This window comes from Oncorhynchus clarkii, chromosome 33 (assembly GCF_045791955.1).
Source record: "Oncorhynchus clarkii lewisi isolate Uvic-CL-2024 chromosome 33, UVic_Ocla_1.0, whole genome shotgun sequence".
NCBI lineage: Eukaryota > Metazoa > Chordata > Actinopteri > Salmoniformes > Salmonidae > Oncorhynchus > Oncorhynchus clarkii.
The window spans coordinates 18,172,623-18,186,689 of NC_092179.1; the positions used below are offsets into that span (position 1 = coordinate 18,172,623).

The following is a 14,067-nucleotide window of genomic DNA, read 5'->3' on the forward strand; positions in this document are numbered from 1 at the left end:
TACATGCGGAAATGATGGGACGAGGTACCGAAGTCAGCCCACACTCAACATGAATGAAATTCAATACTGTCTGTACCACGTGACTGCAAAATATAAATTTACGGTATAGTTTTCAGTGATGGATGTCACTTTTTAGGTGGCCGATTAGCCAAATTATAATCCTACTTCAAATCTCAACTCTGAGGAATATTGACAGAGGGATTTTACCTGTCAGTATTCTGCAACGTATTTATTCTTTATTAATTGCACTTAGGTCGGTCTGTCTGCGTGGTAACTTTTCCTTATTGCTGACAAAATGCTTTGGTTCATGGAGGGAATATGCTTTTTACCAATTTCTTTGGTAATCATGTCATCTAGCACGTTTATTGTTTCCTACCTAATTGCATTGTTCGAGCATGATGTGGATGTTATCTTCCCGTATATAAGGTAAGATTATAATTATTTATCAGCAGCCTGGGCATTTTTATTTTCCACGAACTTGCCGTTCTTCATTAAACCGTGATAATAACATTTACTTATTATTATTTAAATCAGTGTGGGTAATGGTAATAATGTTTCTTTACTTCTAATCATCAAAACCGGCGATATTAACGTAAATCATATCGCATTCTTGCAACAAAAATAAATCAGTTTCGTTTTCCCCACCACAGTTGAACGCTGTACTTGGCTGGTCCCCAGCTGTGTAGTCTACAGCGTAGAGGCCTGTGAACTACTTAATGTCCGGTGTGTGACCTCACTTGACATTTAAACAGCTTATTTATTGAGCAGATAGACATTTAACACATATGCAAACTCAACATTAATAGGCATAGATAAGTAATAAGGGTCTAACTAATTAGCGCTCTATTCAAACAATTAAAGCCCTCTATTCAGTAATATGTTCCGTAGATTATTTGTTTGTCATCAAATGGTATGATTTTACATTTGAAATGCAATTATCTATTTGGTTAATAGATTATGCCAATGGTATGATTTTGCTTTGATTACATTTTTTGATTTCATTAAATAACAAATTGTATCACTTTCTGTTCTGTTATACTTTAATGTGTATAATAATTTTTAATATAATGTATTGTTTAAATTAAATCCAGATGATTTAAAATTACTTCCAGACATGGCATTAATACACACATTAACCCTGAACTATTCTTTCTTTAGTGACACTGGGGCTGAACCCCCAGAGAGCTGTGTCTTTGGCTTGATGACGGTCATCACTGCATTTGCAGGTGAGCACAGAAAGACACTAAAACCATGAAAGAGCGTTTTGTCTTAGTGTAAAGGGATAGTTCACCCAAATTATATATTTGGTTTCCTTACCCTTTAAGCAGTCAATGAACCATATATGACAGCAATCCATGCTTTGGTTTAGTTTCCCTGGCAATGTTTCTACATGCTAATGTCATGGGATGATGTTAGCATTTTTTCATGCATCATGTTCAAATCATCTATTTGACTTTGTTGAGCTTCACACTTAACTTGAGATACTTTTGGATGATTTGGACAAAAAAAAAATTGATATTGGTCCCATGATTTAAATGGGATTTGTGCCACAAATGCTAAAATGTTAGCATGTGGAAACCGTGCTAGGGAAACTAAACCAAAGCATAATTTGCTGTCATAGCTTGTCCATAGACTGCTTACAGGGTTATTTAGTTATTTTGTAATTTGGATGAACTATTCCTGTAAGACACTCCATGGGTTTTTCCAGGTCAGAGACAGTGCCAAGAGCTTTATTCACACTTCCCATTTTTTAGAAAATGAAAGCTAAAATGCATGGTTAGACACGGCTGCGATAAATGATATGATATTGCATTTGACTGAGTATTACATTTCACTTCACTATATTTGTCTTTCTTTGTTACCTCTGTTTTAAGGTGCAAATAAATAAATATTGCAGCAGGTTTCACATAGGCCTACAATAGTCTACTGTGAGCGTATACTGTCTAAATGTGAAAAGTGCTAATAAAAACATTCACTCCATATGCCATGACAATTCCTCTACAGGTATGGCCACCATGTATGCCAGATACAAGTTTGTGGAGAAGCTCAATGAGAAGGCGGGTGGTGTGCCCCCAGCACTGAACCAGGCTGCTTTCTGGATTGGAATACTTTCTTGTTTGGGGATGTGTTTTGTTGCTACTTTCCAGGTAGGTTGCCACGAAGGCACAAACATCAGTTCAACAACTAATTTTGATTCACATTTGGCTGAGTTGTCAATTAACGTCAATTCAACAAAAAATGTCACGACACAGACGTCAATTCAATTAGCCTATTAAACTTTGATTCAACCAGTGTGTGCCCAGTAGGATGTAATTGGATTTAAGATAAAAGTTGGGTGAAATCCAATCAGTTTTCCATGTTTATTCAATATCATCACATTGAATTTCTTTGTTAAAATTGTATGTAAACAACATTGATTCAACCAGTTTTTGCCCAGTGGGTTGTCACCCATTTAGTGAGAAGATGGAGGGGTTTTGTACCATTAAATGACAGTGTGATATTCCATACATGATCTCTCTGGCGTGTTCTTTTTCCCCAGGAGACAACGATTACGGCAGTTCATGATGCAGGTGCAATACTCTTCTTCGTTTCTGGTGTTCTGTACACCATCCTCCAGTCCATCATATCCTATAAGGCCTTCCCCTATGGATGTTCCTTGGCCTTGTGTCGTGTGCGCACAGGAATGGCAACCATAGCCTTCCTGGCAGTTTTCCCCAGTATCCTTGAAAACAATAGTTACCCTGAATGATTTTAATCATGAATGATCATTGTTTTATCAAAGAAAATAACTCCTTCATTTACCATTCAGCTGTTGTCTGTGCTGTCTTCGTGACACAAACCACACTGCATAGAAAAACAGAAGACGAGGTACAGTATGAGCACATCTTTACCAAGAACACCACTCACATAAACAACAAAGATGGACGATATTCTGGATCTATATAGTCTTCATAGGCCAGAGAATCTATACGTGACAATATCAGTCTCTATCCGACTCTCCCTGTCATTACAGGACAATGTGTTCCATCTGGTGAGTGCTGTGAGTGAGTGGATCGTGGCCTTCAGCTTCATCTTGTTCTTCTTCACCTACATCCACGACTTTAAAGTGAGTTTTCAGTCACCGCTCTGTCATTGTGGTCGGAATGATTCTCCTTTTCTTCTCCTTTATTTGAGTTATTTCTCTTTGTCTTGTTTCTTACAGAAGTTTACTCTGAAGCTGAGAACACAGTTTGTGGACTATTCCTGATGAAGCATTGATTTGAACCTTTTAATCTGAATATTTACAAAATAAAGTGTATTTTTTTCCCTACTTTTATAAAGCAAATGTATATGAGATTATCTGAATGGTATGATGTATTTCTTTATACTGTATCCATTGCAACATAACCCCAGCCTTAACGGTTAACCACAAAACAAAACACATCCTGTGACCAGTTGTTGGGTTAATAAAAGAGTTAACCCATTGTTCATCATCTGGTGGGACAAAGGTCAGTATTGCGCAAGAAAATCACAAGATCAAGTTAATATAGAAAATACATTTCACGCATCACCAGTAAATGGATAAGAGGCTGTACGCACACTTACCTACTCCAAGGTTAATCGTTTGATATTACTATGTAAATATTGTTCTAGTTAGGTATTTTGCTCAAGAAGAACTCTTGTTTCTCAGGGTATTGAGGCATATCTATGGTATACCATTGTAATAAAGTAACTCAGAATACATACAGGGCTACTGTATGTGTGAAGTATTTCTGTTCCAAACACAAAACCCAAACAGTGTTTGAATAAAATGACGACCACATATCTTTAGGCAAAATATGTTATTTCTTTTTTAGGCTAAACTGCATAAACACTACAGGCCATACTTGTGAACATTAGAAAAAGTTGAAGTTCAAGGTTAAGTTGAAGCATCAGCCAATTAAAATCTCTGACATAGTGGCAAGTGTTCAAAGGCTACATATTAGCTGTTCCCATTACATACAGTAACTTTGCACATTTTGCACTATGCTAACCTCACCAGGTTGTTGTGATAATTACCTGTAGGACATTCCCTATCAGCCAATTCAAATCGTTGATGTAGTTGGACGTGTTCCAACACTTGTTCATGGAAGCGCACTTAACAGAAGTACAACAGCGCTTACTGATAATCAAAGAAACTACATCACGAGTGTTTAACTGACTGGTCAAATTGCTCTCTGTGTAGATTTGTGGCAAGGGTTCAAATCTCACTCTGAGTTTTTGTCCACCGTTGAAATGTAGCTATACATTTACTGTGTTAGTGTGTTGAGAACAGACGTAGCCTACAGCTTGAAAAGGAAGATTGTGAATTCATTTAATAAGGAGATACCTCTTTCTTCAGCCTAGCAGACAAACATACTGCTATGGCCTAATAATCATATTACATAAGCTATATTACATGGACTATATTACATGGACTATATTACGTGGACTATATTACGTGGACTATATTACATGGACTATATTACGTGGACTATATTACATGGACTATATTACGTGGACTATATCACATGGACTATATTACATGGACGTGTACACATATTACAATATTTTATATGTATTTTTTATAATCATCTACTTTGTCACATGTGTTATTTGATTGTAGGAAGAAGAACATAAAGTGTTCAGTAGGATTGTAGTTTGCACTCCCGTTATCATCCTACAGATGTCAGTATTGCAGTTATTTTAAATAAGTTTATCATGAGTCCAGACTTGAGCCCACGCTACAGTCTTAAATTAACGTAGGAAGACACTTGACTGTATCAGTATCAGATTGCGATTTATTTATATTTGAAAAAGTCATCTAACTCTCTGGTTAGCATTTTATGTACTATAGGAACTCTATAATATAGCTATAGCCTACATTCATTCACATCAGATAGTGTTCTCCTTATGCTATATAACCTATTAATGCATATGTAACTTTGTATGGTATACTTCATTTCGACAATGTTTGCGGTAGGCTATTTGTGAAAACTATGTATTCAATGTAAAAATGCAGACCGCCACATAGGCTACTGGCACTGCTACATACATAATCATCACTAATTTAGTATAGGCCAGTGGCGCAACTTTCACTGGGGACGGGAGACATGTCTCCCCCACATTCTGAAATTGCATTTTTGTCCCCCCCAGTTTTGTAATTGGAATGTGATACAAAACGAGGCAACGGTGTGCTTTAGGACCATGCGGACGCCTCCGTGCGGGCGGCTAAGGTGTTTGGAGTGTTTATCCTAGTGGATAAGAAACTATTTATAATTATGTCCCCCTCCACTTCTAAAACCAAAGTTGCGCCCCTGGTATAGGCTATATTAGATACATATGTAGCAGTGGAGGCTCCTCAGAGGAGGACCATTTAAAAAGTTATAATTTTTAGATAAAACTATACTAGATATAATCACGTCACCAAATAATTTATTAAAACACACTATTTTTCCAAGAAGGTCTACAGTATCCTCAACAGCACTCTGTAGGGTAGCACCATGGTGTAACCAGAGGACAGCTAGCTTCCGTCCTCCTCTGGGTATATTGACTTCAATACAAAACCTAGGGGGTTCATGGTTCTCCCTCTCTTCCATAGACTTACACATGAATTATGACAACTTCCGGAGGATGTCCTCCAACCTATCAGAGTTCTTGCAGCATGAACTGACATGTTGTCCACCCAATCGAAGGATCACATAATGAATCTAGTACTGAAAGCATAAGCTACAGCTAGCATTGCAATGCATAACATGTGGTGCGTACTTGACTCAAAGAGAGAGAAAGACAATATTTGAACAGATTTTAACAAATGTATTTCTTCTAAAATGAAGGAGAAGCCAGAGAGAAATAGAGAAAGTGATTTCATTAAAAATAAAATGTTTAAGTTTCACTTACTTAGCGAGCAAATGCAGCTAGATAGTTTAACCTACTGAAACACCCTGCTCAAACAGCTAGCTGGCTATCACTGGAACTCTTCCAAGGCAAGGTAAGCTTTTTGTTTTCACAAATGTATTGCCACCAGGGCCCGGCGGTGTAATTGCTTACTGACTGTACAATGTAACGTTACTGCATGATTGTAGCGGGTTTACTAAGGCATTAGTTATGCTTACTATGATGTTACTTAAACTAATATGGTGACAATGATGTAGGCTGTGTGTCACGGTTTGGCTTGGAAAGTTTTTTGCCTGGTCACATACAGCTGATGTGTTGTGCATTGAAGTCCACAAGCGAAGGGAAGAGGTGAGAGGAGGACAGCACATAGATGCCAGAAGGAATACAACGTGGCTGCTATGAAAATGAACTGTGTTTATGCTTGATCAGGGGTGCATTCATTCCACCGATTTTGTTGAAAAATGATTCTTAAACGGAAGCAAATGGAACAAAACGGAGCAGTAATTTACCAACTAGCCTACTGCTAGCCTGGAGAGGTTGCAGTGATCCACTAAAGTGGTCTACCCCACGGTGTTAGAGGTCGGCTGGATTCGAATCTCATTCAGGGTTAGATCCTTTTTTATCTTTGATTTACTCCACTGATGGTCCTCGAGTGAAATAGCTTAATGTGACGAGGTAGACGATTATAAAATATTGTACAATTAAGTACATTGAACAAAAATATAAATGGAACATGGAACAATTTCAACAGTTCATATAAGGAAATCATTCAATTGAAATACATTCATTAGGCCCTAATCTATGGATTTGACATAACTGGGCAGGGGCAAAGCCATGGGTGGACCTGGGAGGGCATAGGCCCACCCACTGGGGAGTCAGGCCCAGCCAATCAGAATAGTTTTTCCCCACATAAGGGCTTTATTAGAGACAGAAATACTCCTCAGTTTCATCAGATGTCCGGGTGGTTGGTCTCAGATGATCCCACAGGTGAAGAAGCCGGATGTGGAGGGCTGGTGTGGTTACTCGTGGTCTGTGGTTGTGAGGCCAAATTCTCTAAAACTATGTTAGAGGCTGCTTATGGTAGAGAAATGAACATTCAGTTATCTGGCAACAGATCTGGTGGACATTCCTGCAGTCAGCATGCCAATTGCACGCTCCCTCAGAACTTGAGACATCTGTGGCATTGTGTTGTGTGACAAAACTGCACATTTTAGAGTGACCTTTTATTGTCCCCAGCACAAGGTGCACCTGTGTAATGATCATGCTGTTTAATCAGCTTCTTGATATGCCACACCTGTCAGGTGGATGGATTATCTTGGCAAAGGACAAAGTGCTCACTAACAGTGATGTAAACAAATTTGTGCCAAAAATTTGAGAGAAATAAGCTTTTTGTGTGTATGGAAAATTACAAGGATCTTTTATTTCATCCCATGAAACATGGGACCGACACTTTACATGTTTGCGTTTATATTTTTGTTCAGTATAATTTTGCCTATAATCATTGTAGTGACTAATATTTCTGTATAGAGCTTGCCAGTTTGTAGTCCTAAAAACCGCAAATGAATTACCTCTGTTTCGTTCAGTCATTCCTATGGGGAAAATGAATGGGCAAAGAATATGGTTGTGGGATAAACGCCCCAAAATCATAAAATAAATGTTCTATGAGATAATATCAGTCAGTTAACATGACCTTTATGAAATATGAAGCCTTTCATGTTTTTTTTTAGATAAATGCCTAGCAATTCAATTTACCACAGACCTTGTTTCCTATGTTTATCCAAAAACCCTAGAAAACCATGATTCCTTTTCACATAGACTTTGTCCAACGAACCATGGTGGAGTTAGTGCCTACAAAAAGACGCCATTACTATTGCTCACTATTAGGCCTCTCCTAATAGTCTGTGTTTAGGTCTGACTAACTCCAAGAAGCTCCTTTCATATTATTCATTTACTACATGTTGCCTTCTCTTCGATTCACAACAAAACCACAATTAGAGTAGGCCTAATAAATATTTGAAGTGTATGCTACACTAAAGTTCCGTAAGGATAGGATTAAGTTTAGGAGTTGGGTTAAATAGTTAAGGTTAGGGTAAGGGTTAGCTAAACGTGTTAAGATTAGGGTTAGAGCATGGTTAGCTAACATGCTAAGTAGTTGCAAAGTAGCTAAAAAGTAGTAAGTGGTTGAAAAGTAGCTAAAGTTGTCCGTGATGAGATTTGAACTCGCAACCTTTGGGTTGCTAGACTGTTGCGTTACACGCCTGACCAACCACTCTACTTTCATTATTGCCTTATGTAACCATATTATGCAACCATAGGAAACATATCATATCATACTAAATGGAGTGTCTCGGAGTCTAGGAAATGCTCTGAGACCAGGTTGAAAATGGTGTTGATATAAGCTAGCCCATGACAATGAAAATATCTCTATTGTTGACCTGAATGTATATATAGGCTAGGCCTAGCATGTGTTACAGCATTGACAGGAAAGGAAGATAGCATGTGTTACAGAATTGACAGGAAAGGAAGATCAGATTAGGGCTCTAGTCAATCGGGTCCGCTTTAGCCCACATCCACATTTAGGCTGTTTTGGTGGTGTCTGAGGTAGAACTGCATTAGAACTGTCAAATCCACAAGTGGCTCCCAGCATTATACCTACAGTGGACATCGCCATTGGTTGCACAGAGTCACGTTAACAGAAATCCCATGCAGCCTTGTTTAGGCTACAAATTCGAACACTGGAATGTGAGATGTAATTTACACCTCGATTAAGATAATGGAAATCCTCATTATTTAGTTTAATGTTTATACAATTTCAGTCTAATTATTTCTACATAGCCTACACTTTCTCGCTCTAACCTGTTAATGCCAGTTTACATCGCAACATATTTTATTAAGCAATAGGTCATCTTCACAGTCTGCAACAAAATGTCAAATGTCAAATCCACCTCAGTGGATTCCTGGAATAGCGGCGCCCTCTACTGGACACTTGGTGAACCTAGCCAGACTAGTCAATTACACCTGTTACAAGGTAGGCTAGACAATGATTATAAAAAAACGCATATAAAACGTTCCAGTGATTACCTATACTACCAGTCAAAAGTTTGGACACACCTACTCATTCAAGGGTTTTAATTTATTTTTACTATTTTCTACATTGTAGAATAATAGTGAAGACATCAGAACTATGAAATAACACATATGGAATCATGTAGTAACCAAAAAAGTATTAAACAAATCAAAATATATATTTTATATTTGAGATTCTTCAAAGTAGCCACCCTTTGCCTTGATGACAGCTTTGCACACTCTTGGCATTCCCTCAACCAGCTTCATGAGGTATTACCTGGAATGCATTTCAATTAACATGTGTGCCTTGTTAAAAGTTAATTTGTGGAATTTCTTTCCTTCTTAATGTGTTTGAGCCAATGAATTGTATTGTGACAAGGTAGGGTGGTATACAGAAGATGACCCTATTTGGTAAAAGACCAAGTCCATATTATGCTCAAATAAGCAAAGAGAAATGACAGTCCATCACTACTTTAAGAGATGAAGGTCAGTCTATCCGGATAATTTCAAGAACTTTGAAGGTTTCTTCAAGTGCAGTCGCAAAAAACATCAAGCGCCATAATGAAACTGGCTCTCATGAGGACTGCCACAGGAAGGAAGACCCACAGTTACCTCTGCTGCAGAGGATAAGTTCATTAGAGTTAACTGCACCTCGGGATTGCAGCCCAAATAATTGCTTCACAGAGTTCAAGTAACAGACACATCTCAACATCAACTGTTCAGAGGAGACTGCATGAATCTGGTCTTCATGGTTAAATTGCTGCAAAGAAACCACTACTAAAGGACACCAATAAGAAGAATAGACTTGCTTGGGCCAAGAAACACGAGCAATGGACATTAGACCGGTGGAAATCTGTCCTTTGGTCTAATGAGTCCAAATTTGAGATTTTTGGTTCCAAACGACATGTCTTTGTGAGACACTGTCTGTGTTTAGAATTCTGGGCACACTTAACCAGCATGACTACCACAGCATTCACGTTCGTCTGTAGAAGGAGAAGCGGACCAAAAAGCAGCGTGGTGGTTACTCATGTTTCTTTAATGGAAAATGAACGATACATGAAATAACTTAACTCTACAAAACAACAAACGGAACGTGAAAAACCTATACAGCCTATCCTGTGACAACAAACACAGGGACAGGAACAATCACCCACAAACACACAGTGAAACCCAGGCTACCTAAGTATGATTCTCAATCAGAGACAACTAATGACACCTGCCTCTGATTGAGAACCATACTAGGCTGAAAACATAGAAATGCCCAAAAACATAGAAAAACAAACATAGACTGCCCACCCAACTCACGCCCTGACCATACTAAATAAATACAAAACAACGGAAATCAAGGTCAGAACGTGACATTCTGCAGCGATACGCCATCCAATCTGGTTTGTGCTTAGTGGGACTATCATTTACTTCCAAGATGGCGTAATAGTCGGAAGTGTGTTTTGCCTTGTCCCATCCCGTGTAACTATCGTTTTTTCCCCTCGTTTTTTTCATATATATTTTAATCTCACTTTCCATCTACGGACTGAATATACTCTCCTGCAACCCGCCTCACCCAATGTGGTACGGATCGGTAGGAATCTCCGGATTCCTAACGCAAGCTCTGAACCTTTACACCAGATCACCGCAGCTAGCTAGCTGCAATCCGAGTGGCTACTCCTGACTAACGTCTCTGTCCTGAAGCAAGAACCAGTTAGCCTTGAGCTAGCCTCGAACTAGACCCATCTCCCGGCTAGCCGAAGAGGTCCACCAGCCAATTCTTGGGATACAATACCTCTTTTGCCAATTGGCCTGGACCGTTTACTGCCGACACGGAGCCCGGCGGATCCATCACGACTGGTCTGCCGACGTAATCGTCCGAGGTGGTTTCAACAGGCTTTTCCATTGCGACGTCGCCGGAGGCCCATCTGCTAGCCCTGGCCCGGTAGCTGTCTGAATCGCAGTGTCTCCAGCTCGCCTAGCGTAATAGGGACTACTGAATCGGCTCCGTGACTCATCTATTGCTACTCATTGGACCCATTGTAGAATAATAGTGAAGACACTCGGCTACACATGCCTCTCCCTAATGTAAATATGCCTTGTCTATTGCTGTTTTGGTTAGTGATTATTGTCTTATTTCACTGTATAGCCCGCAGCCCTGCCCAATAGGCCTTGGACAGCCCTTTTGTTCCACCAACCACACATGCGGTGACCTCAGCTAGGTAAATGGTGCCCTAGAGACAAAACCTCTCTCATTGTCACTCAATTCCTAGGTTTACCTCCACTGTACTCTCATCCTATCATACCCTTGTCTGTACATTATGCCTTGAATCTATTCTTCCATGCCCAGAAATCTGCTCCTTTTGCTATCTGTTCGAAATGCACTAGATGACCAGTTCTTATATGCTTTAGCCGTACCCATATCCTACTTCTCCTCTGTTCCTCTGGTGATGTAGAGGTTAACCCAGGCCCTGCAGCCCCCAGCACCACTCTCATTCCCCGTAAAAGCCTTGGATTCATTCCTGTCAACATGAGAAGCCTCCTCCCTAAGTTTGCTTTATTCACTACTTTAGCACACTCAGCCAATCCGGATGTCCTAGCCGTGTCTGAATCCTGGCTTAGGAAGGCCACCAAAAATCTTGAAATTTCCATCCCCAACTACAACATTTTCCGACAAGATAGAACTGCCAAAGGGGGCGGAGTTGCAATCTACTGCAGAGTTCTGTCATACTATCCAGGTCAGTGCCCAAACAATTCGAGCTTTTACTTTTAAAAACCCACCTTTCCAGAAACAAGTCTCTCACCGTTGCCGCTTGCTATAAACCCCCCTCAGCCCCCAGCTGTGCCCTGGACACCATATGTGAATTGATTGCCCCCCATCTATCTTCAGAGTTTGTACTGTTAGGTGACCTAAACTGGGATATGCTTAACACCCCGGCCTTCCTACAATCTAAACTAGATGCCCTCAAACTCACACAAATGATCAAGGAACCTACCAGGTACAACCCTAAATCCATAACCATGGCCACCCTCTTAGATATCATCCTGACCAACTTGCCCTCTAAATACACCTCTGCTGTATTCAACCAGGATCTCAGCGATCACTGCCTCATTGCTTGCGTTCGTAATGGGTCCACGGTCAAATGACCACCCCTCATCACTGTCAAACGCTCCCTAAAACACTTCTGCAAGCAGGCCTTTCTAATCGACCTGGCCCGGGTATCCTGGAAGGATATTGACCTTATCCCGTCAGTAGAGGATGCCTGGTTGCTCTTTAAAAGTGCTTTAAAAAACATCCTGTGGCGTTCTGCATTAGCATCGAATAGCCCCCGCAATTTGCAACTTTTCAAAAATAAATTTGCATCCTGTAGCCCTAATTCGAAAATGTTTTGGGACACTGTAAAGTCCATGGAGAATAAGAGCACCTCCTCCCAGCTGCCCACTGCACTGAGGCTAGGAAACACTATCACCACCGATAAATCTACGATAATGGATAATTTCAATAAATCTTTTTCTATGGCTGACCATGCTTTTCACCTGGCTACCCCTACCCTGGCCAACAGCTCTGCACCCCCTGCAGCAACTTGCCCAAGCCCCCCCCCCCCTACACCCACATCCAGACAGCTGATGTTCTGAAAGAGCTGCAAATTAAAAATAAAAATCAAATCAAATCAAATTTTATTTGTCACATACACATGGTTAGCAGATGTTAATGCGAGTGTAGCGAAATGCTTGTGCTTCTAGTTCCGACAATGCAGTAATAACCAACAAGTAATCTAACTAACAATTCCAAAACTACTGTCTTATACACACAAGTGTAAGGGGATAAAGAATATGTACATAAAGATATATGAATGAGTGATGGTACAGAGCGGCATAGGCAAGATACAGTAGATGGTATCGAGTACAGTATATACATATGAGATGAGTATGTAAAGTGGCACAGTTAAAGTGGCTAGTGATACATGTATTACATAAAGATGCAGTAGATGATATAGAGTACAGTATATACGTATACACATGAGATGAATAATGTAGGGTATGTAAACATTATATTAGGTAGCATTGTTTAAAGTGGCTAGTGATATATTTTACATAATTTCCCATCAATTCCCATTATTAAAGTGGCTGGAGTTGAGTCAGTGTGTTGGCAGCAGCCACTCAATGTTAGTGGTGGCCTTGAGATAGAATGGCCACCACTAACTGATGGCCTTGAGATAGAAGCTGTTTTTCAGTCTCTCGGTCCCAGCTTTGATGCACCTGTACTGACCTCGCCTTCTGGATGATAGCGGGGTGAACAGGCAGTGGCTCGGGTGGTTGTTGTCCTTGATGATCTTTATGGCCTTCCTGTAACATCGGGTGGTGTAGGTGTCCTGGAGGGCAGGTAGTTTGCCCCCGGTGATGCGTTGTGCAGACCTCACTACCCTCTGGAGAGCCTTCCGGTTGTGGGCGAAGCAGTTGCCGTACCAGGCGGTGATACAGCCCGCCAGGATGCTCTCGATTGTGCATCTGTAGAAGTTTGTGAGTGCTTTTGGTGACAAGCCAAATTTCTTCAGCCTCCTGAGGTTGAAGAGGCGCTGCTGCGCCTTCTTCACGATGCTGTCTGTGTGGGTGGACCAATTCAGTTTGTCTGTGATGTGTATGCCGAGGAACTTAAAACTTGCTACCCTCTCCACTACTGTTCCATCGATGTGGATAAGGGGGTGTTCCCTCTGCTGTTTCCTGAAGTCCACAATCATCTCCTTAGTTTTGTTGACGTTGAGTGTGAGGTTATTTTCCTGACACCACACTCCGAGGGCCCTCACCTCCTCCCTGTAGGCCGTCTCGTCGTTGTTGGTAATCAAGCCTACCACTGTTGTGTCGTCCGCAAACTTGATGATTGAGTTGGAGGCGTGCGTGGCCACGCAGTCGTGGGTGAACAGGGAGTACAGGAGAGGGCTCAGAACGCACCCTTGTGGGGCCCCAGTGTTGAGGATCAGCGGGGTGGAGATGTTGTTGCCTACCCTCACCACCTGGGGGCGGCCCGTCAGGAAGTCCAGTACCCAGTTGCACAGGGCGGGGTCGAGACCCAGGGTCTCGAGCTTGATGACGAGCTTGGAGGGTACTATGGTGTTAAATGCC

The 14,067-nt window shown here is 40.8% G+C and overlaps 1 protein-coding gene across 1 annotated transcript; it reads left to right on the forward strand.

Annotated features, from left to right (window-relative positions):
• The first annotated feature begins 73 nt into the window (after positions 1 to 73).
• LOC139392709 (DNA damage-regulated autophagy modulator protein 1-like) lies at positions 74 to 3,723 on the forward strand. The gene is made up of 7 exons (XM_071140905.1): positions 74 to 426; positions 1,159 to 1,226; positions 2,005 to 2,147; positions 2,540 to 2,717; positions 2,810 to 2,868; positions 3,014 to 3,106; positions 3,203 to 3,723. Exons 1-7 carry the CDS (start codon positions 296 to 298, stop codon positions 3,245 to 3,247), a joined length of 717 nt encoding a protein of 238 aa, XP_070997006.1. The 5' UTR covers positions 74 to 295; the 3' UTR covers positions 3,248 to 3,723.
• Positions 3,724 to 14,067: the final 10,344 nt, after the last annotated feature.